The following is a 22,678-nucleotide window of genomic DNA, read 5'->3' on the forward strand; positions in this document are numbered from 1 at the left end:
TTGGTACAGTACATACATGTAACAGATGCAGATGATATCGGTGCCAGTAACTAAACATTGGGGGGGGGGGGGGGGGCTGTTGCCGCACTCAAGAGAAGGGCAAGCGCTCTGGGCAAGCGGCCCCCATCCCCTACTGGTTACAACACTTAGTCTCGTAACTTTATGTCCCTGAAATGTCCCTAGATATAATAAGCCCTTTCAGAAAAACCAATGATAAATAAAACACTATAATGTAAGAACTGCCCATTGTTATATTATTTTTAGATGTTGTTCCCTGGAAAAAAAAGAGCAAGAGCTGACCTACATGGACATGTAACATGATGTAGGCTTTAGTATACTTTTCAGGCTTTCATCACAGTTTGTCTGTCTTCCAAGGGCAAATAAAAAACTCTGAATCAGAAGAAAATAAGAAGAATATCATGCCTGGGTTATACAGCCAGTCGCTCTGTGCGTGTTTGCTCATTATGACCACTGAAAAGGTCATTCATGCATTTGTTACTGCTCGCCATGACAACCGCAATGCTCTTTTTACAGTCTTCCTAACAACCAGATTTCCCGTCTTCAACACCTCCAAATTATTGTGACACTGTCTGGGAAATCATTTTCTATCACCCCCATTCTGAAACAACTACACTGGCTCCATATCTCTCAACGAATTATCTTCAAGCTGATGCTCATTGTCCACAAAGCACTTAATGGCAAGGCTCCCCACTACATTTCTGAACTTCTTCAAGTTTACACTCAATCAAGAAATCTTTGATCAAGTTCAATGCTTCTTCTCATTGAACCCAAATCTCGACACTCATGGGGTGAAATGTCTTTTTCTTCAGCTGCGACATGCATCTGGAACTCTCTGGCACTTTTAGATCTTGTCTTTGTACCACAACATTCAAATCTCTTCTCAAATCTTATCTTCTGTCACAGGTTTTCAAGGACTTATTTTGTTGTTTCTGTTTTTCTTTGTTTTGTTTGTTGTTGGTGTTTGTTGTGCCTTGAACACCCAGCAGGGTGGATATGTGCGCATTACAAGTCTTATCAATATTAGCTATCAGATGATCATCCTTACAATTATAAGTCCTTAAATTCAACAGGCATCTCACAGGAATAAATAAATAGGAAATAAAACATTTGGTTTTATTAGGTTCAATTAGAGACTCGTGTTACAATGAATGTTATTTCTTTTTAGTGAAAATAACACAGCTAATATGGAATTTAATATTTACAATAAATTGGTAGATTTATCCACTAAAACAATTTTTGGTTGAATATTTTTGTTGATACAATCCAACAACAGAGGTTTTTGAACACATTTCAAGGCATAGCCAACACAAGTCACTTGACGTTTGACGTCTGGACGTCTAGTACACAAATGATGATCACTAGACTGAAGGCTCAAGATGGTTTCGGGCTGATTGTGAAATGGGCACCGAGGACCATTTCAGGAAGCAACTCTATTGATGCATTAGCTTTATCCAGGTGCAGACAATGACCATTGCTATCAACGAGTAACAAAACATCTGCTAGCTGAAATTGCACACAAGCCCATCTTGCGCCTTCGGTGCTTTTAATCTTTGAACTACACCCAGCCAGGTCCTGGTCCTGATCCAAAGTCTTAGTAGAAGTACAAATACACACAAACAGCCTTGTGTCAAACGTTTTGTCTCTTCTCAACAAAAACTGTCTCGTCTATTTGTCACCCTGCTAAAAGCGAAAGATCCATCATGCACTTATTTTCCATACACCTCAACTTCAAAACTGCTCAAGGAGCTTAAAGACACTGGACACAATTGGTAATTGTCAAAGACCAGTCTTCTCACTTGTTGTATCTCAACTTATGCACAAAATAAAGAACCTGTGAAAATTTGAGCTCAATTAGTTGTTGAAGAAAGAAAAAAACCCTTGTCACACAAAGTCAGATGCTTGAAGTCAGATGCTTGATTTCGAGACCTCAAAATCTAAATATGAGGTCTCAAAATCGAATTCGTGGAAAATTACTTCTCCTCGAAAACTACGTAACTTCAGAGGGAGCCATTTCTCACAATGTTTTATACTATCAACAGCTCTCCATTACTCGTTACCAATTGAGTTTTTTTTTGCGAAAATTTATTATGAGTAATTACCAATAGTGTCCACTGCCTTTAACTCTTGCTTTGACATAAATGTTCCAGAAAAAGTCCCAAAATGCCAACATCCCCACTAGCCATGTAGCTTACTTCTTTCTGTTCTTCAGGCTCTCCAGGTACCTCCCGATGGACTTCTGAATCGCATCTTTTGTGATGAAGTTTGTAAAGAAAGCGATATCCTCCTCCTGTTTGGAATGGAGCTTCTCACGTAGTTGGTGTCTGCCCATCTGTTTAGAGAGGACCCTCGCATGATCTACACGTAATAATATTGAGAAAAAAAAACTTGAAAATCACAAATAGAGGTGTGAGTGAAATTATAAAAACAATGTTGAAGAAATAAAGTGAAAATCTTTAGTTTAACCTCAATAACGCAATAGCACGAGAGATGTGAAAGAAACTGTATAAGAAATTGTGAAGAAATAAACTAACTTTTAACAGTTCTAAAATACTTTCATTTATAACCTTAAATCAGAAAACGTCACAAAAGAAAACCAAAACCAGTAGTAATGTGTAATAGCTAACACTAGGCCTAATGAGCAAACAATTGGAACAGGTGCATCAAAAGTAAAACGATTATATGCAGTCATATTATATATTAGCCTAGAGCCTTAATTTAGATACCACAACAAAATATTATCTATTCAGAGCAAAAGAAAAAATCGATAAAGCATTCAAGCATTACAAGTAAAACAATAAAATCGTTCTTAATAACCCACTCCACTTCTTCATATGCAAGTGATAATTAAGGAATAAAGCATTATGGGATAATTAAGGGATAAAGCATTGTAAAATGTCTTGCTCAATATCGAGCAAGCAAAAAAGCCTTATAATCATATCTAGAAATATAATAACTGTATTTATAACGCGCCTTTTGCCAAAGGATACAAAGCGCCAGGTATTATTAATGCAAGGAGTGGGACGAAGTTTGAGATATAAGACCTAATCCTTAGCACCATGTAATGGTTTACAAGGTGCTGCGGCACAATACACTGCCAATCCAGCTAGGAACGCCAGGGGCAAACCCCTTCTCTTTTTGAAAAGTGCACTGGGTTCTTTTACATGCGTTTACACAACACATGGGACCAACGGCTTTATGTCCCATCTGAAGGACGAAGCAATGGTTAAGTGTCTTGCTTAAGGACATTAAATTGATTAAGATTGTTATTGTTGTGACAAGCTTATTCAAGATATGCAAAGGATAATTAAGTGATACAGCATTGCAAAATATCTTGCTCAAAATAAAGCAAGTAAAACGTACCTGGGAGAAAAATTTAAAACATTATAGAAAATGGAAGAGGTTACCACAAATGAAGAATACAATTTATGAACAAGGACACCTCTGCAAGTCAAGGACTGCAAAAGGTGAATAATTTACTTTTTCTACAAGATATTCAGCCCTGTACATGTATGCCTATTAAAAATTAATATTGGGTGCGTTTGATTAGCTGTTCCGGGACAACCCTGGTCTGCCCCCGGTTTGTTCGAATAGCTTTAACGGCATTCCAGGGGGTTACCTGGGTTAGCCGAAGTGCTCAATAAAACTGAGCCCAGGAGAGATTAAAGGTCGGTTTATTAGTTGGTCGCGCGATGGTCGCAAGATGGAAATCTTACCCGCGATCCTAAAAAACACAGTTTAAAAACATCGCTGAGGCATATAACCCGTGTTTTGTATGATCGCTGCGTCAAGATTTCTATCGCGCGGCCATCGCGCGACCGACTTTAACCCGGCCTTTACAGCACCTACCTGGTATCTGAAGCCACTTGACAAGACGTTCCCGAGCCACAGATGTTACATCCTCCAACGGGACGATTTCATCTACCACGCCGACCTTCAATGCCTCCTCTGGACTGTACAACGTACCTACAGAGTGATAAAGAAGTTTTTAGATCATGGAAGTAGACTATGACATTTTGTGACACTAGGGGGCAACAGATAGAGACAAATCTACCACACCGACCTTCAAAGCCTCCTCTGGTCTGTACAACATACCTACAAAGTGATGAAAAAGATTAGACCATGGAAGTAGACTATGACATTTTGTGACACTAGGGGGCAGCAGATAGAAACAAATCTACCACGCCGACCTTCAAAGCCTCCTCTGGACTGTACAACGTACCAACAGAGTGATGAAAAAGATTAGACCATGGATGCGACACTAGGGGGCAGCAGATAACAACTCAATAAAAGGTGAAAGGATATGTTCAGTTGACAGTATATTGAACTAAATAATAATAATAATAACAAACAACACTTACAAAGCGCACAGTATTTGCTATTCAGAACAACCTCCCAGTCTGCATCGGAAATGGTTACTCTTTTCCGTTGTTCAAAAAAATCTCTCAAAACTCACTTGTATCAGATGTAATTTGTTGTATTTTGTAGTTCCATTGGTCTTGCTCTTTCCAGCGCTTTGATCTTGATGTAAAGGCGCTTTATAAATATTTAGTTGTATCGTATTGTATTGTATTCAAGGGCGCCAGTTGGCTAAGTCAAAGTGAAAAGTCCAGGATATAAAATGCTCATTTGCAGAGATGAGTTTATCTGTCCTTTGAACATTTGAAGGATTTGTTCTGAGGTCAAGCATGAATTCCATAGACGTGGTGCAATGTTAGAGAAAGCTCTGTCTCCATAGCTAACGAGGCGAGATACAGATACGTGGAGTGTGAGAAAACCACCGTTTGTACTTACCAAGTTGCAAAGCTTTCTCTGTTTCCCTCTCTCCACATGTTCTGATCATTAGTTCTTGAAACCAGAATGGAGCCACAATACCCTGCATAAAGACAAAGTTTACCCGTTAGTATTACTAAATAAGTCTAGTCCAGCACACCATGTGAAAAAGCATTCCGGATGGGTTATCATTCAACTGGAAAGGAACCAATTTTGTGGCTCTGCTTACCGCCGAATTCTGCTCTAACAACCACCATTCTCCACTTACTACAAGCACCAAATTTCTGCTGTAGCTGTGTGAGCAGACAATGCCTAGTAACGTGGAGTACGAGCGCCCACGCTAACCTGTGAGCTACGCTAGACAGAAGCACCGAATTCCCTGCTTCTGTGTCGCGCCGATTCCTTGTGTGTACGGTAAGTAGAGCAAGCGCCAAATTTCTGCAGTACCTGTGTAGGCGGAGAATGCCTAGTAAAGTAATAATATCGAAGTCTTACATAGCGCACGTATCTACCAAACAAGGTACTCAAGGCGCTGAGTATATACAAACTTTCAGAAAGATAGGTTATTGAAGTGATGAATTCTGAGACCCAATTATTTAGCACCTTGTAACACCGGGGCGGACCCCTTCTCTTTTCGATAAGTGCACTGGGTTCTTTTACATGCGTTACGCAACACATAGGGCCAACAGCTTTAAGTCCCTTCCGAAGGACGAAGCAATGGTTAAGTGTCTTGCTTAAGGACACAAGTGTCACGGCTGGGAATGCGAACCCACACTCTGCTGATCAGAAACACCAGAGTTTGAAGTCGGTGCTCTTAACCCCTCGGCCACGACACTTCCACACACGACACTTAACATGGAGTACGAGCGCCCACAAGCCAAAATTCGCCACTAACCTGTGAAATATGCTACAAAGAAGCAAAGAATTCCCTGCTTCTGTAAGCGCCGATTCCTTGTGTGTACGGTAGGCAGAGCAATGAACTGCCTCAGTTTGGTTTTCATTGGTTTGATTGGTAGTTCTGAGCATGCGCACACTACCAAGAACGGTAGAATTACCTGGTAAAGCCCGGTTCATACTTCTTGCGAATGCGTATGCGATGCGAATTTTGGGGACACAACAATCTGTACACGCTCCATTTCCTTCTGTGGCGCAATGAAATTTACATCACACGAAGCATACACAGGAACTATCACCAGGCTTTAGTCTGTTGCCAAAAGTTTCATTACCAGTGCGCAGTGTCATGGCCGAGCGGTTAAGAGCACCGGATTCAAGCACTGGTGTTTGATCAGCAGTGTGTGCGTTCGGATCCCGGTCGTGACACTTGCTACATAAAATTGGGGAGGTAGTGCTTTCTGCTCCACCGGCTAGGCTTGAAGAATTGAAGATACCCAAGCCTACATCCGTATGGACTGTGAAAGGGGTAACCCTGTTTCAGCCCTAGGAGTAGGTGGCAATGGCCTCTGGAAAAAAATAATTGTAGCCCACACCTTGAAGTGGCCTTCAGGCCTTGTGTGTCAGGCGACTTGCATAAAAAAATAAAAATAAAAAAAATAAATAATAAAAAAAACTAGAAAGAAGAAAAATCTTAATTATGTGACAATCAAACAACATATTCAAATATTAGTTTGTGACCTAACAATAGATTCCTGATATCATAGAGCTGCTTAGAGAAAACTTGCTAAGCAGAAATGCTCACCAGTTGTACTTCATTGAGTCCAATGGTGAATTTACCCTGAGCCATGACCCTGTAGTCACAGCTTAAGGCCATCAGACAACCACCGGCAGGAGAATGGCCCTGGAGGAAAAAAAACAGTTGACAAAAATCCAGATAAGTAAAAGGTGCTCCAAACAAACATTTTCCCCCCAAGTTGACAAAAACGACTCCTAGACAAATTACAAGATTTGTAAATAACAAACACAGATAATGTTAATGATTTTTATTAATGATAACCCTTTAAAACCTTTCATTTGTCTTTGATATTGACCATTATCCCCAGACATGGCCAATTTTGTTGATTTTTACACTCCAATGTTTTCAGTAAAAATGTCTGGGAAATAAAATGAAATAGATCTTCAGTTTTGTTTTAGAACTGTTGATGCTTTATTCTGTTTTGTTCATACTAAAAACACGAGGTAAGCAGCTACAAAAGAGTAGCTGAAATAACCGCGTTCAAACTTCACCCCCCAAAAATCAAAAAGAGTAGGAGAAAAAAATTCCCACAAAGTACATAATATAGGAACATTTATAATTATATACAGCACCAAACAGCACAATATTAAAATAATGATATAATAAAATTGAAGACAGCTCGTCCAGGAAAGTTGGTGTCATAAAAAGAGCTCACTTGCACCTATATTGCAAACAATTAAGAATTATAAAAGTTCAGCTAAAACAGGAATTGTAGACTAGTTATTAGACTTACTGCATGTTAAAATGGACAACTTTGACAATGTGAGTTTTATTATGTGCTCAAGGTCATGGAATTGCCCAAAACTAGAAAAGACTCTTACATTGATTGCTGCAACGGTCGCTAAGTTTGTTGAATAGAGCCTCATCCAGAAGTCTTGTAGAGACCTCCAGAAGGCACTGGTGTACTCTGGTGACTTCTGATACATCTCGGTGATGTCCAAGCCGGCAGAGAAAACACCAGGATTGGCCTAAAAATCAGAATAAATGGTTTATTTCATAAGACCACCTAGATATTCGAGTGATGGGCAAATTCTGGGAGCAATTTTAAACCCAAGTGTAAAATAATTGAGCTACATGTATCACCTGGTCGTGCCTCAAATAGTTGCGACTTTCACACTAAGCAAAGAAATCAATAGTCGCACTAGTCACCCAGGCTTAGTTATCACCCAGTCAACATTCATTTTCTTTCAGCCATAATGATCTTGAAATTTTGCCAAAGGCTCCAAAAAGTGACAGGCGTCTGGGGGATCCCAAGACCAAGTATGGAGTTGATATGCCAAGTCCTTCTTGAGTTATGTTAAGTTAAGGAGAATGGATGATAAAGTGTAGATTCTTGAATAAAATGTACGAGCCGAAGGCGAGTACATTGTATTCACGAATCTACACTTTAGAGTCTACTCTCTGACTTAAACTATTTCCCCCATTGGTTATATAACAGTTTCAATGAATTTGGTTTCTCAGTAGTAACCACTAGTTAGTCTCATTTCGTATACGTTGCTAAACGACGGTTGGTCACATTTTATAACTATTTATCAAAGTATACAGGCATGCTCTAGTGCTTGCAACATTATTGAGTACATTTTTTCAGCTAACAATAACGTAATACTAAAGTAATTGTTCTCAACTGGAAAATAATTTTGTAAATTGAAAGATATCAAACTTTCAACTATGTTTTGTTGCAGTTCATGCTATCTTTCAGTTTGGAAAGACAGTAATTTTACGAATCTACTCTTAAGTGTAGATTAGAAAAAATAATCTACACTTTCAACAATAGAGTCACTAGACGACACAGAAATAGTTTAAAAGTTGTTTAATTTAAACTCACAGATGTAAGAATGACCCCTCGGTAGCTGGCATTGTTCTCCAATTTCTCTAGAGTGATGTTCAACTCAGTCAGGAAGTCTTTGTTTAAACCATTCACAGGTTTACGATTCATTTTTAAAACTGCGATATCTGTGCAGATAAAGACAATTAGACAAGTAATGATTTAATCATGAATTTAATATTAAACTTTTAACACAGATATGACCTGGCCTAATTACATAGAACTGCTTCAGCACAAATAGTAGTTAAGCACAACAACATTTCGCTTACCAGAATAAGGTTACCAGCCAAACCTGCTATGTCACAAGTTCAGTTTTTGAATGGTATCCTTCTAAATTCAATACTCTTCTGTTTAAAAGCAATACTCTTCTGTTTAACGGCCGTGGACACTATTGGTAATTACTCAAAATAATTATTAGCATAAAACCTTTCTTGGTGATGAGTAATGGGGAGAGGTTGGTAGTATAAAACATTGTGAAAAATGAGAAACAGCTCCCACTGAAGTGATGTAGTTTTTGAGAAAGAAGTAAATTTCCACAAATTTGATTTTGATACCTCAGAGTTAGATTTTGAGGTCTCGAAATCAAGCATTTGAAAGCACACAACTTCGTGTGACAGGGGTGTTTTTTCTTTCATTATTATCTCGCAACTTCGACGACCGATTGGGCTCAAATTTTTACAGGTTTGTTATTTTATGCATATGTTGAGATACACCAAGTGAGAAGACTGGTCTTTGACATTTACCAATAGTGTCTAGTGTCTTTAGGAAAGATACAATAAAAGTCACTTAGGAAAGTTTCCGCTGAAAACAGTTTCTACTTTCACTGGGTTTTCATCCCGAAGTATGTGGAATCCATCCCGTTTTGTTGCGGTTACCTAGGTTACCTACTGCATCTCTGGCCAATATACACAGTCTGCGTTAACAAAATATCTTCAGCAGTCGCACCTGTATCATTTGCAGCTATAAAATTACAGACAAATCTTTGACCCCCCCCCCCAAATCGAGATATGGCCGGGATTGTAGTACCTTCGTAAACAGTGTCTCTCACAACCTGAACGTAGCTCCCTGGGTCTGCATAGTAGCGTTTCTGTTGTAACAATAAAAGGGGTACAGCACCAGTCTGTCTCCTGTGTAGAGATGCACTAAGGGCTCTGGACACCAGACGGCCTTGTTAGAGAAAAACAAACGTGTACTCGTGTTACAAAGCTGTACATTAGCACATAGGCGAGTACAGGTGAAATAAGTGTGAAGACTTTTAAAAACATCACTTTATGTTACCCTAGTGTTGTGGGAAGGGGGGGGGGGTGTTGTACTGTCATGCCCTGTGATATCTCAGGATTCTAATCAAGCAGCCATATGCCTTTGTCTTTAATTTTTATAAAATTAATGAAAAAAAAAAATGTATCACTTTTCATGCCATACTATTACAAGAGTTCTAAATGCTCCTTAAAATGTCAACCAATGAAAGTACCGAAAACATACGTATGACAATGTTCCAATGTCATGCATGCATTACCACTGTGTAAATGGCTATGATCTCTCACAATGTTAAGATCAAATTTTCTAGGATTTCAACACTTGATGAAGGGCAAGTTCATGTCTTGTTAAAAGAAAGGTTAAGAAAATTGTTCACAATAAAAAACTTTTTTATTTTATTTTAAATCATCTCACTGATGAAAACAAATCTTCTTTTTAAGCTTTCGATTATGAAAAATTGAAAACCCAGAATATAACACCAGTATACTACACTACTACCCCAGAAAATTGTGATGCGATATGATTATATGAGCCAAAAGAAATGTACCGCCAAAATAGCTTCAAACTTTGTTATTATGTAAGCCACGACTCAAACTTAGTTTAATAACAAAGTGATGCGTCTAACAAAAACTAAGTAATAAAGATCTGGCATCAATCATCATTTACAAAAATTAATATTCCGACTGTTTATAATAATAATATTTGTTCTCCTCCAAATTGTTCATTATTTTGTTTTAATGATTTTCAAGTTCACAATCGGATAAACCAATAATTGGATAACTTTACGTATGGCGCCACCACTTTTTCACTCATTTTTAGAAAAAGGGATATCCCATTGAGGTAAATTAGATACTATATTATTTCATATTGAATGAAAAAGTGGTGGCGCCATACGGAAACCTTTCCCAATAATTACTTTAGGCCTACACAATAATTTAATTTTAGGGCTATTATTTAACAAGGCTTGACATGGCTAACTAAGCAGCTAAGGGCAATCATACGAAGTGAATTGGCCCTATTTATTCTACAGGGCTATCTCAGCTCCACCATGGCTATAGTAATTGTTCCTCCATGGTACTGTTGGTGAAGTCATCTTATCATACCCATTCATAATCATAAACATAACCTTACGTAATTACGTGCGCTAACCACGTACGACAGCTATTTTCTATTGTCCGGATATTGGACAATTCTACTAATTTCTATTCTCCCAACTATTCTCCTTGCTTGTTACCAAACAGCCCGAGTTCTGAACGAATTTTGAGTTCGATCACCTTAAAACATACAAGCCATCAACTAATAGTATTAGTATATACTCACCACCCGTCTGGCCAATTTTTCTCAATGCCTCCATCGCTGAGTTGACTTTGCCGTAACTTTTGTAAAGTTTGCCGTTTTGGGTGAGCGGACGAAGTTTACGGTAAAAATATTACAGCGCCCTCTCGTGAGACAATTTCGTTGGCTCTCTGGCCGGATAATCTTGAAAACGCGCGTCTGTTGTTGCTCTTTACACGATCAAACAACTTAAAACTATACGAATACAGTCAAAGAGAAAAAATATGTAACAATTACAAACACGTTACTTGGTATATTGTCATATAAAAAAGAAAGATTTTGGCTCATTTAACCATGGAGGAAGATTTTACAATTCCTACTCGGGTCCTTGAATAAATCCCCAGGTCAGTTGTAACTAAGCAGCAACATGAATAAATCCCCAGGTCAGTTGTAACTAAGCCGCAATATGAATAAATCCCCAGGTCAGTTGTAACTAAGCCGCAACATGAATAAATCCCCAGGTCAGTTGTAAACAAGCGGCACTGTTTTATCCGTTTTATTCTTATTTTTTAATAAAACATTTCAGAGAGGTGTGTGGCAAGAAGCGAGGTTGAGATTTATATACATATATTTTTTTTGAGACCTGCATCAATGTCGGGACAAGTCTTTTCTTAAAGCTATAGAAATTTGCAAAAGAATTCCATAAAATTCAACAGGAAGGGGAAACATATTAGAGGATGGGTTTGAAATGAGGTTACATTTTGGTTCAACTTTCAACTACACTGCCCCATTGCTCCCATTTATTTGTATAACCAAAATAAAAAATAACTGTTATATGGCATCTTTTCTTTTTAATCACTTACACACCATCAATGTTTATTTTTCTACCTCACATAGGCTCTAGAATGAATGGTAAAAGGGATACCAAGAGTTTTAAAAAGAGGGGTGTTTCAGGAATTATTTTTAGAAGTCCCCCTGAACAATGAACCCCTTTGGTCCAATCCCCTATGGCCATATTTTACACTAGTTTCGTTTCTGCTCCCTGGATTGTCTTTGGGTGTTTGGGGGGGGGGGGTGGGGGGGGGCAACTGTGACAAACCAAAGTCATTCCAAACTGGGGAGATATCAAGAAGGAGAAAACCTCCCCTAAAGTCTCATATGAAAACATAAAGACACGATATTTGGGCATTAGGAGTAATACAGTTTATTTCAGTATTAAAAATAATCAATCACATCCATATAGGTTCATAAATGTGAACTTCATTGCAACTTGGGGTAGGCAGCTTAATTGTAGTATTGTCCCGAATGTCATAAAAAGTGTGAAAGTTGAATTTCAATCACCATTGTTGATAAAAATGACCCCAGGAGGGTTGGGTGTGTCAACTTTTAAACATCTCATATTAAGCTGTAATCTCTGTAAATTTGATTCCGAAAGCAGGGGGAAAATAACAAGAACTCAAAGCACAACACAGGGTGAAATAAATTCAAGAAGGACAGATAATATAAGAGCAAACCACAGACCAAAAGACATTCAATAAACCCCCATGCATACATCGCCATTTTGCTCTTGAAGGGGCACAGCAATTTTCTTCCGGTAAGGGGCACTTCTACGAGTCTTGGGGCACTTCTACGAGTCTTGGGGCATAACTTTCACCAGGAAATTCACCGTTCTGATACAATGTCTTCACATTACCCTAGAACCAATGTTGCTGGCTGGTGTCAAGTGGCTAACTGGCATTACAATCACCATTACAAGAGAGACAAATAAAGATCACAACGCGGCAGTGAAGTTAATAACGAGCTGCCCCTCGATCCACTTATCAAAAGTAGAAGTCCCGGCTAGTTTTCTTTCTTCTGCCTAGGTAGTAGAAGAACAGCTATTTTTAGAACTGAAAAGTCTCCGGAATTCTGAAAAGTCTACTCCGCTGCAGTAGAATAAATAGCGCAACAAGTTCTCAAAAGAACATAATGTAGTCATACATCATATCAATCAACGTAACAATCATGGTCTTATAAGAGGTTTTAAATTTGCATCAGGGATAAAGAATAATGATTTTGGTACTGAGTATACAGTGCTGACATATTATATGGTCTTATCGCAAACCAAAAAGCATTTAAAGAGTTAAATAAAATAGTTTGCATAATTTCCATTCCGGTCAAGTATCTAATTTTTAATTTTTTAACCTCTTAATGTATGCTCCGATAGACCTTTGGACAGTGTCTGATCTCAGGTAATCCGTCATTCTTGCAATTTCTCTGTCCCGTCCTGAGTGAATTCTCTCAAGTAGAGGCGCCCTCATCATTTCCTTAGTCATCACTCTGGCATGATCTATCGATTAGGAGAGAGAGAGAATGAAAGAACATGAAAGTGACAGGTGGGGAAAGAGGAAGTAGCAATCAATTTGTATAAAGCGCTTTTCACACCCGAAGGGCATCTCAAAGCACTTCCACAATTAATACCCCAAGGGGGCAATTTCACAAAGAGTTAGGACTCGTCTTATCTCGAGTTAGGACGAGTAACTCGTCCTAACTTAGGATTAATCTTAAGTTTTACATGCTACAGGGCAAGGCTGGGACTCGTCCTAAGTCCTAAGATTAATCCTAAGTTAGGAAGAGTTTGGTGAAAACGACGGCTGGTCACTGGGCCATTTAATTCATTCCTTAAAACGTGTTAAACATCTCAGCTCCCTGGGGAGTATACAGCCTGTGCTGCTAAATGTGTTGCGCATTAAAGGCACTGGAAACTATTGGTAATTACTCAAAATAATTCTTAGCATAAAAACGTACTTGGTAATGGAGAGCTGTTGATAGTATAAAACATTGTGAGAAACGGCTCCCTCTGAAATAACATAGTTTTCGAGAAAGAAGTTAATTTCCTCTAAAATATTTGAATTTGATTTTGAGACCTCAGAATTAGATTTTGAGGTCTCTTTGTATACTCCCCATGAAGCTGAGAAAGAATAAAGGGATGCTATTGGCCCAATGACCAGGGGACTAGTGTAAAGTGCGTTGAGACGCTTATTGTGAGATGCGCTATCAGAATTTGTTGTTATTATTACTATTATTATTTAGTTACCTGGAACTTGGAGCCAATTGGACATCTGTTTCCGAGCAGCATTGAGTAATTCAGATGGGTGAACCACTTCATCAACCAGGCCAATTCTCAAAGCTTCATCGGGCTTATATAATAAACCTATAGGAAGAAGTATGAGGTTTGTTATAACATGGGCCTAATTTCATAAAGCTGTTAAAGACACTGGACACTGAAGATTAGTCTTCTCACTTGGTGTATCTCAACATATGCACAAAATAACAAACCTGTGAAAATTTGAACTCAATTGGTCGTCGAAGTTGCGAGATAATAACGGAAGTTGTGTGCTTTCAAATGCTTGATTTCGAGACCTCAAAATCTAATTCTGAGGTCTCAAAATCAAATTTTTTAGTGGAAAATAACTTCCTTCTCAAAACTACGTTTCTTCAGAGGGAGCCTTTCTCACAATGTTTAATACTATCAACAGCTCTCCATTGATCGTTACCAAGGAAGTTTTTATGCTAACAATTATTACCTGTGTACAGTGCCTTTAAGCAGAAAATACTGCTTGACAAATTTCTTTGCTAAGCAAAAATTGAGTGGGGCACAAAATGATGCTGCAGTTTGGCTTCTCTTGCTTCGACTTAAATGTTCCTGACAGCATCCAGGACGTTTGTGGAAATGGATAAAAGTTCGGTCCAAATTGAACAGGAAAACTCTTTCAAATTTTTGTTTATAGATTCTTATTTCAACCATGCAAAGTTTCAAATCCTACTTAATTTAAGTTTAGCAATTTTATCTGTAGAAGAAATATTAATATTAACTTACCCATCTGGAAACTCTTTTCTGTTGTTCTTCGTCCACAACTTCTACTCATCAATTCATGCACCCAGTATGGCACATACATACCCTTCAAGTTAAAAAAAAAAAGCAATTTGAATTTATGTTTCCGCCTCGTTGAATAGAACATTCCATCTTTCAACTCATGAACATATTTGCACCATTGCACTCATGAACATTCATTATTTGTGTACTATCAAAAGCCCTCCGTTGCTTGTAACCAAGTAAGTTTTTATGCTAATTAAAATAAAAAAGTAATTGCCAATAGTGTCTAGTGCCTTTATTTAAACTGCCATTTAAAATCTTGCAGGGTCCTGGTCGTCAATTAAGGTCCCCGCCTTCAATCTTGTCCTTTATTGCGAGGCCACAACCCTGCCGGTAATAAACACAGTTTAAGACCCTGCCGCCACTCTTCTATTAATACCCAGTTATAAGAAGGGTGTCGTGGCAGAGTTGATAAGATCACTTACTCAAGCTCTGGTGCTTCTGTTCAGCAGAGTGCGGGTTCGAATCCCGGTCGCGACATTTGTTTCCCTGAGCAAGACACTTTAATTGCTTCTCTCCACCCAGGGGTAAATGGGTACCTGCGAGGGCAAAGATGGTTCTTGTGATTGATTTAGCTTAGTGCGCTACATGAATGGCAACACAGGCTGTCTACTCCCCAGGGAGCTGAGATGGTTTAAGTAATGAAATGGCCCAGTGACTAAGGGTACTAATGTTGGAAACGCTTTGAGACGCCCTATCGGTGTGAAAAGCGCTTAATAAAAACTGGGTATTATTATTGTTAATATTCTTACAAGTTTGACAGCGCTGAATCCAATGTTGTAGTTGCCCTGTGACATGATACGGTAGTCACATGACAATGCAATCAGACATCCTCCCGCAGGAGCGTGGCCCTGTGAAGTTTAATCAAATAATACTAGTATTAACACATATGGGATTTGAGGCATTGCATGATGAGGTTTTTTAAAGAACTGTCAAATTGCTTTATGTTCTACTACAGCATGTGAGATTTATCAAATTATTCGGGAGACTTCTCAGTTCTGAAAAGAACTGTCCTGCTTTTTAACTACTACCTGGGCGGAAGGTATAGAAATTTGGGTAGGACTACTACTTTCTATGTGCATCTCAATGGCTTGGAATTGACAATGGACCACAGGCGCGAGACCAGTTATTTTAGCATCGGGTCTGACTAAACTTATGACCGTACAGGTCCGGCGGTATTAAGTTTTTGAATAATACGCCTTACTGCATTCTTTTATTTCAACTGACTAAATACAAATATCTTTCAATTCTGTTGAGTAATGAAGTACTAGCAATAAGACAAATGAGATAGATCTTCTCTTTATGTTTGTTCCCAAGCCAGCTCAAATGTGAAACTGAGTAGGTAGTGTTCTTCTCATTTTGATTTCGATCTTGAAACAAATTCTCTGGTCAAGTAAAAGTTTTGCTCTAAAAGTGCTCATTATTGATGATTGATTTGTTGATTAAAGGCAGTGGACACTAATGGTAATTACTCAATATAATTGTTAGCATAAAAATCTACTTGGTAACAAGCAAAAGAGAGCTGTTGATAGTACAAAACATTGTGAGATACGGCTCCCTCTGAAGTAACGTTGTTTTCCACGAATTTGATTTCGAGACATCAGAATTAGATTTTGAGGTCCCGAAATCAAGCATCTGAAAGCACACAACTTTGTATGACAAAGGTGTTTTTTCTTTCCCTATTATCTCGCAACTTCGACGACCAATTGAGTTCAAATTTTCACAGGTTTGTTATTTTGTGCATATGTTGATATACACTAAGTGAAAAGACTGGTCTTTGACAGTTACTAAAGGTGTCCAGTGTCTTTAATGTCCTGCCATTTACTATTTCTTGCATTTGAAAACAAACCTTTTCTCACATTTATTGCAGCGATGGTGACCATCCTGGTGCCATAGAATCTTGTCCAGAAACCTATAACTGACTTCCAGAGATCGCTCATGTGGTCGGATGATTTCTGGTAGAGGTTTGGAATGTCTAAACCTGCGCTGAAAACATCTGGGTTTCCCTGGAGTAAGAAAACATTGGATGAGTAATAATTTTTTCTGTTTTAAGTTCTTATAAATATTAATTTATCACACAAGCGCGAGTGGAATACAAAAAAATATAGCGGTAAATTTTTTCGTATTTCACGAGCTCGCGTGTGATAACGAATCTATCTCCCAGTCTCACTTGCAATGCGCAAATTTTAAAATTTCAGAGCGTTATTTCACGCGCACAAAGTTTAGAATGTAATTTTTGCACTATCCGTATACGGAGCGTGACAAAATGACATTTCACAATACGCACTGTGTAAGAACTGTAATAAAAACAGAGGAAGTAGGATATAAAACAGAGGTTGTAGCATATATGTTTTTATCCCCCTAGTAGTTCGAGCTTCTGATTTAGGGAATAACGCATACTGGAAGATAAAGCGGTTTATCATACCCTAAGGGAAGATCAAAGCACTCAGGGTTTTTTCCTGCAAGATTTGCGGAGCAAACTTTTCCGAGTGCAAGACCTATTCCTTTAAAGACAGTGGATACTATTGGTAGTTGTCAAAGACCAGTCTTCTCAATTGGTGTATATCAACATATGCATAAAATAACAAACCTGTGAAACTTTGAGCTCGATTGATACCGGAGTTGCGAGATAACTGTATGAAAGAAAAAAACACCCTTGTCACACGAAGTTGTGTGCTTTCAGATGCTTGATTTCGAGACCTCAAATTCTAAACTTGAGGTCTCGAAATCAAATTCGTGAAAAAATTACTTCTCTCTCGAAAACTACTCCACTTCAGAGGGAGCCGTTTCTCACAATGTTTTATACTATCAACCTCTCCCCATTACTCGTTACCAAGTGAGGTTTTATGCTGATAATTATTTTGAGTAATTACCAATAGTGTCCATTGCCTTTAAAGCATCATGTAATGGTTTCAAGGTGTTGTGGCGCATAATGCTGCCAATCAAACAGGGAACACTGTCTCTTTTTTATAAGCGCACTTAGTCCTTTTTCTTGCATGACACAACACACAGGACCAACGGCAACGGAGGACGAGGAATCATGGTTAAAGGGAAGGTACACGTTTTGTAATTACTCAAAACAAACATTAACTTAAAAACTGACTGGTAACAAGCATTGGAGAGCTGTTGATAGTATGAAACATTGTGAGAAATGACTCCCTCTGAAGTAGCATAGATTTTGAGAAAGAGCTTATTTCTCACTAAAATAGTAAAAGACTTCCAGCCAGAAGTCTTTTATTCTTATCTGAAAGCACACAAATTCGTCCAACAAGGGTATTTTTTCTCTCATCATTTTCTCGCAACTTCGATGACCAATTTAGCTAAATTTTTCACAGGTTTGTTATTTTATGCTTATGTTGGGATACACCAAGTGAGGAGACTGGTCGGTGACAATTACCAATCGTGTACCTTCCCTTTAAGTGTCTTGCTTAAGGACACACGTGTCACAACTTGGACTTGAACCCACACTCTGCTGATCAGAAAACAACAGAGTTTGAATCCGGTACTCTTAACCGCCGGCCACAACACGCCACAAATAAAAAATTCAGAGGCTCATTTAAAAGAGAGTGGTTTACTTCAAGAGTAAAATATTCAACTTACTGATGACAGAATGACTCCTCTGTAACTGCTATCATTCTGCAGTATTTTCAGAGTTTCTTCCAGCTCTACCATGAATTCTGTGTTCATACCATTCACTGGTTGTCGCCTCATCTCTACCAACGCAACCTCTTATTACAAAAACAAAGAGAGAGACTTAGTAAGCACTTCGCAATAAGCTTGGGCGATATCGATTTATTTTATTCACGATATATCGCCGACAATATATCGCGATATTCGATATAATCGCGATTAATGAAATTTGACATCATCAGTCTTAAAACTCCAAGTGAAAGTTGTAGAAGAGAAAGTCCTAGTATAAGAGAGGTGTTCTAATGACCTATTCTTCTGGTTTTACTCCAAATCTATGGGGTATCAGCTAGCAAATACATCGCGATATTTAATCGATATATCGATATATCGCAATTATCGCGATTATCACGATATATCGCGATATATCGATATTTCGATTAAAACCAAATCCATCCGATATCGAAATCGTGTCCAAATTATTATCGCGATATTCGATAATATCGTGATATCGCCCAAGCTTACTTCGCAAAGCCACAAGATTTTCTTCATCACAATGTAACAAACTTCTTTGCTAACCAAAACTCCCATGGCAGTTACGGGTTGAATGGCTTCTGACTGGCACCCCTGAAAACAAATTATTTTGAAAACTGCCAAAAATCAGGCTACATTATGTGGATGGATGTGTCATGGCCGAGCGTGTTTCTGATCAGCAGAGTATGGGTTCGAATCCTCAGCCGTGACACTTGTGTAATCAAGCAGGACACTTAACCATTGCTTCGGATGGGACGTAAAGCCGTTGGTCCTATGTGTTGTGTAACGCATGTAAAAGAACCCAACGCACTTATCAAAAAGAGAAGGGGTTCGACCCAGTGTTTCTGGCTGTGGCTGCTGTATGCGCCGTAGCACCTTGTATAAAACCATTATAAGGTGCTACAAGGTACATAATTGGTTCTCAGAATTCATCCCTACAATAAATCTTTCTTAAAGTTTGTTTATACTCAGTGCCTTGAGATACATGCGCTATATAAGACTGCGATATTATGTTAAAAAATCTATTAAATAAAACAAAAAGAAACCTGAGATTCCATACCCTTATTTTCACTGTCTCTTTCTACATGGATGTAGTTTCCAATCTTGCCATAATGACGTTGGTGCTGGGATAATAAGACAGCTCTAGTTCCAATCCTTGTTCTCCACAGTCGAACACCAAGTCCTCTTGAGATGCATCCATGGCCTGAAATTATTTAAAAGTGAAGTGGTTGTAGATTGTCAAATAAAGTATAGTGTGATGAGTGGGGGCGACTTTGTAGGGTTTTTTGGTGGGAGGGGGGAGGGGGTTAAGGGAGGAGATGACTCAAATGATCCCATTGACCACTGGTCCAACAGTTTTAAGCATTAACCTGCTTGAGTGCTGACTGTACTATATCATGTCTAGCTATCAAATGTTTTCATTGTTTTTAAAGATAGGTACATCATCATGGCTAAAATTTTACATCACTTGAACCTACTTCTAAATACTATAGGAGCCTTATAGTTTCTAGAATTAACCTGAACCTACTTCTAAATACTATGGGAACCTTATATTATAGTTTCTAAAATGAACCTGAACCTACTTCTAAATACTATAGGAGCCTTATAGTTTCTAGAATTAACCTGAATCTACTTCTAAATACTATAGAAGCCTTATAGTTTCTAGAATTAACCTGAACCTACTTCTAAATACTATGGGAACCTTATATTATAGTTTCTAAAATGAACCTGAACCTACTTCTAAATACTATAGGAGCCTTATAGTTTCTAGAATTAACCTGAATCTACTTCTAAATACTATAGATGCCTTATAGTTTCTAGAATTAAACTGAACCTACTTCTAAATACTATGGGAACCTTATATTATAGTTTCTAAAATGAACCTGAACCTACTTCTAAATACTATAGGAGCCTTATAGTTTCTAGAATTAACCTGAATCTACTTCTAAATACTATAGATGCCTTATAGTTTCTAGAATTAACCTGAACCTACTTCTAAATACTATGGGAACCTTATATTATAGTTTCTAAAATGAACCTGAACCTACTTCTAAATACTATAGGAGCCTTATAGTTTCTAGAATTAACCTGAATCTACTTCTAAATACTATAGATGCCTTATAGTTTCTAGAATTAACCTGAACCTACTTCTAAATACTATGGGAACCTTATATTATAGTTTCTAAAATGAACCTGAACCTACTTCTAAATACTATAGGAGCCTTATAGTTTCTAGAATTAACCTGAATCTACTTCTGAATACTATAGATGCCTTATAGTTTCTAGAATTAACCTGAACCTACTTCTAAATACTATAGGAGCCTTATAGTTTCTAGAATTAACCTGAACCTACTTCTAAATACTATAGAAGCCTTATAGTTTCTAGAATTAACCTGATCATAACCTGTTCTACACTCTCACCATGCTCTCACCAACACTCAGTTACATTATGTTAAACAAGATAACTGGAATCTGGACCCAACAACAAAGCTTCTTCAAAACTAAATGGTCCAAAAAAATATCAAGAAGGTTGTTGGGTCCAGTTACTCAGACTAGAGTACACCTGCGTAATTTGTTTTTACTAACCAAAACTAACTGTCCATGCACTACCACTGCACTCCCTTGTCCAATACTACTACTACTTTTATACTAGTCATGCGGGATGTCCGTACCTGCCAGGTTGCAGGTAAGTGCCACCTCTTTTTTCATTTGTTATATAATATAATTTACTTATAAATGAGACTGAGAGTGAGAGAGTTGGCCACACAAGTGAGTGGGCTGTCCTTTTGTTTGGTAAGTATGATAAAAATAGGTACCTGAAGTGTGTTTGCCAAAACACTGCAACATGACAGCCACGCTCACGAATGGTCGCGTAGCCGCCATGATAAATCAGACAGTGTCACACAACAAGCTCCCGGAAGTTGATGCAGTCGACAGTCGTCTACTGGGCGCTCTGCTTACCGACGATATGTAGGGCTTTGGCTACACTGGCATATTTGCCTGTTCATTCGTCTTCGTCCCGATAAAGCTAGATTAGAAGCAGATTAAATACGATGTTTCTGACGGAACGATGTTTCTGCCTTACGGAAGGATGTTTCTGATGGTGTTTACATAAATTCAGAAGAGCGCCCTCTGTAGTTATCTGTTTGCCAACTTTGCCAACTTTTAAGTTGGCAAACAGTTCAAACTTTGCCCTCTATAGCCAGTGTACCTACTTGCACAAACAAGCCTGTTTTGAACGTTCTTCGATCAAAGGACCAAGGAAAATACTGAATTAAGAGTTAGGTGAGGATATTTAAACCATCCCAAACCAATCATCGAAACAAAAGAAATTCAACACGATAAACCAGTTTTAGGGTAGCCTACAGTGAAGTAGGACTATGAAGAAAAACTAAGAACGAGATCATAAGCGTATATCAAAACAACATCATGCTCTGGAATTTCACTTTCACTAACATGAAACAACCCGATTTGTTTCGCCTTGTTTGCACTTCAACAATTTAAGCTCACCTGTTCAAGCAGGCTTCAGCCATTCAACTAACAGTGTGTGTCTCCTCATCGCGACGCCCGACCGTACAAAGAGCCTGAGCAAACTTTTGATTTGGTGCTTCATACACGACTTTTGATTCATAGATTGATTAAAACGTGACCACATATGTAACTAGATTGGGTAGAGGATGTTGTTTTTTATTGACAACTGTGATTTGTATTAAATTAATCTTCCACAAAAACTGAAAACTAAACAGATGTACCTTTCCAGCCCTAGGGAAGGTATACGGTAATGACTTTTAGAATAAGTGGTAATAAAAACTTAACTTAGAATAGACCTTTATCATGCTGCCTCCATCTTGGTCCTGTTCCTCGTACCGAGTAGCAATAACGAATGCTAACAATCATTTTGCAAATAGGAACCAGACTCTGTTGTTCTTCCATTCTCAGTTTCGTAACATTGATATCAATTGGAGAAATTCAAGATGGCTGCACCATTATAAAGAGGGGCCTACATCAGCTTTCGACAGTATAAAGCATTTTGAGGTTTTTATTTTTATTTTGAAGTAACGTGGTTATGGACAAATACATCTGTTGTATCCCTCATAATTTGTAGTCTGGGAAGCGTTACAGACAGTAACGGTTCTCAGATTGTTTTCAAATTTCGGACTTTTCTTCCTGCGTGGACATCGCTCCGGATTTTCGGTGATAATTATTTAAAAAATGCGACGTACCTTTTAAAAATTAAATTTTTCACAGGTTATTGTATTTTTTT

General features: G+C 38.2%; 2 protein-coding genes across 2 annotated transcripts; both read right to left on the reverse strand.

The window, feature by feature from the left end:
- Positions 1–1,467: 1,467 nt before the first annotated feature.
- On the reverse strand, positions 1,468–10,988 carry LOC139943750 (enoyl-CoA delta isomerase 1, mitochondrial-like). The gene is made up of 8 exons (XM_071940526.1): positions 10,884–10,988; positions 9,333–9,473; positions 8,307–8,434; positions 7,303–7,449; positions 6,488–6,586; positions 4,813–4,894; positions 3,868–3,984; positions 1,468–2,376 (listed from the first exon to the last, which is right to left on the reverse strand). The coding sequence occupies exons 1-8, from the start codon at positions 10,915–10,917 to the stop codon at positions 2,210–2,212; spliced, it is 915 nt and encodes a 304-aa protein (XP_071796627.1). The 5' UTR covers positions 10,918–10,988; the 3' UTR covers positions 1,468–2,209.
- Positions 10,989–11,937: 949 nt separating this feature from the next.
- Positions 11,938–21,508, reverse strand: LOC139943749 (enoyl-CoA delta isomerase 1, mitochondrial-like). Its single transcript, XM_071940525.1, has 8 exons — positions 21,231–21,508; positions 19,475–19,618; positions 18,355–18,482; positions 16,614–16,760; positions 15,507–15,605; positions 14,698–14,779; positions 13,915–14,031; positions 11,938–13,167 (listed from the first exon to the last, which is right to left on the reverse strand). The coding sequence occupies exons 1-8, from the start codon at positions 21,295–21,297 to the stop codon at positions 13,010–13,012; spliced, it is 942 nt and encodes a 313-aa protein (XP_071796626.1). The 5' UTR covers positions 21,298–21,508; the 3' UTR covers positions 11,938–13,009.
- Positions 21,509–22,678: the final 1,170 nt, after the last annotated feature.

Source organism: Asterias amurensis, chromosome 11 (genome assembly GCF_032118995.1).
Source record: "Asterias amurensis chromosome 11, ASM3211899v1".
NCBI classification, from domain to species: Eukaryota; Metazoa; Echinodermata; class Asteroidea; order Forcipulatida; family Asteriidae; genus Asterias; species Asterias amurensis.

Coding starts and splice junctions, on each gene's coding strand:
- LOC139943749 (XM_071940525.1), bottom strand. CDS start 21,297: ATGGCGGCTACGCGACCATTCGTGAGCGTGGCTGTCATGTTGCAGTGT. Junction 14,780..15,506: donor GATTCAGCGCTGTCAAACTT/GTAAGAATATTA, acceptor TTTAACTTGAAG/GGTATGTATGTGCCATACTG. Junction 13,168..13,914: donor CAATTGGCTCCAAGTTCCAG/GTAACTAAATAA, acceptor CCTAATCGATAG/ATCATGCCAGAGTGATGACT.
- LOC139943750 (XM_071940526.1), bottom strand. CDS start 10,917: ATGGAGGCATTGAGAAAAATTGGCCAGACGGGTG. Junction 9,474..10,883: donor AAAAATTGGCCAGACGGGTG/GTGAGTATATAC, acceptor TTCTCTAACAAG/GCCGTCTGGTGTCCAGAGCC. Junction 6,587..7,302: donor CGACCGTTGCAGCAATCAAT/GTAAGAGTCTTT, acceptor TTTTTCCTCCAG/GGCCATTCTCCTGCCGGTGG.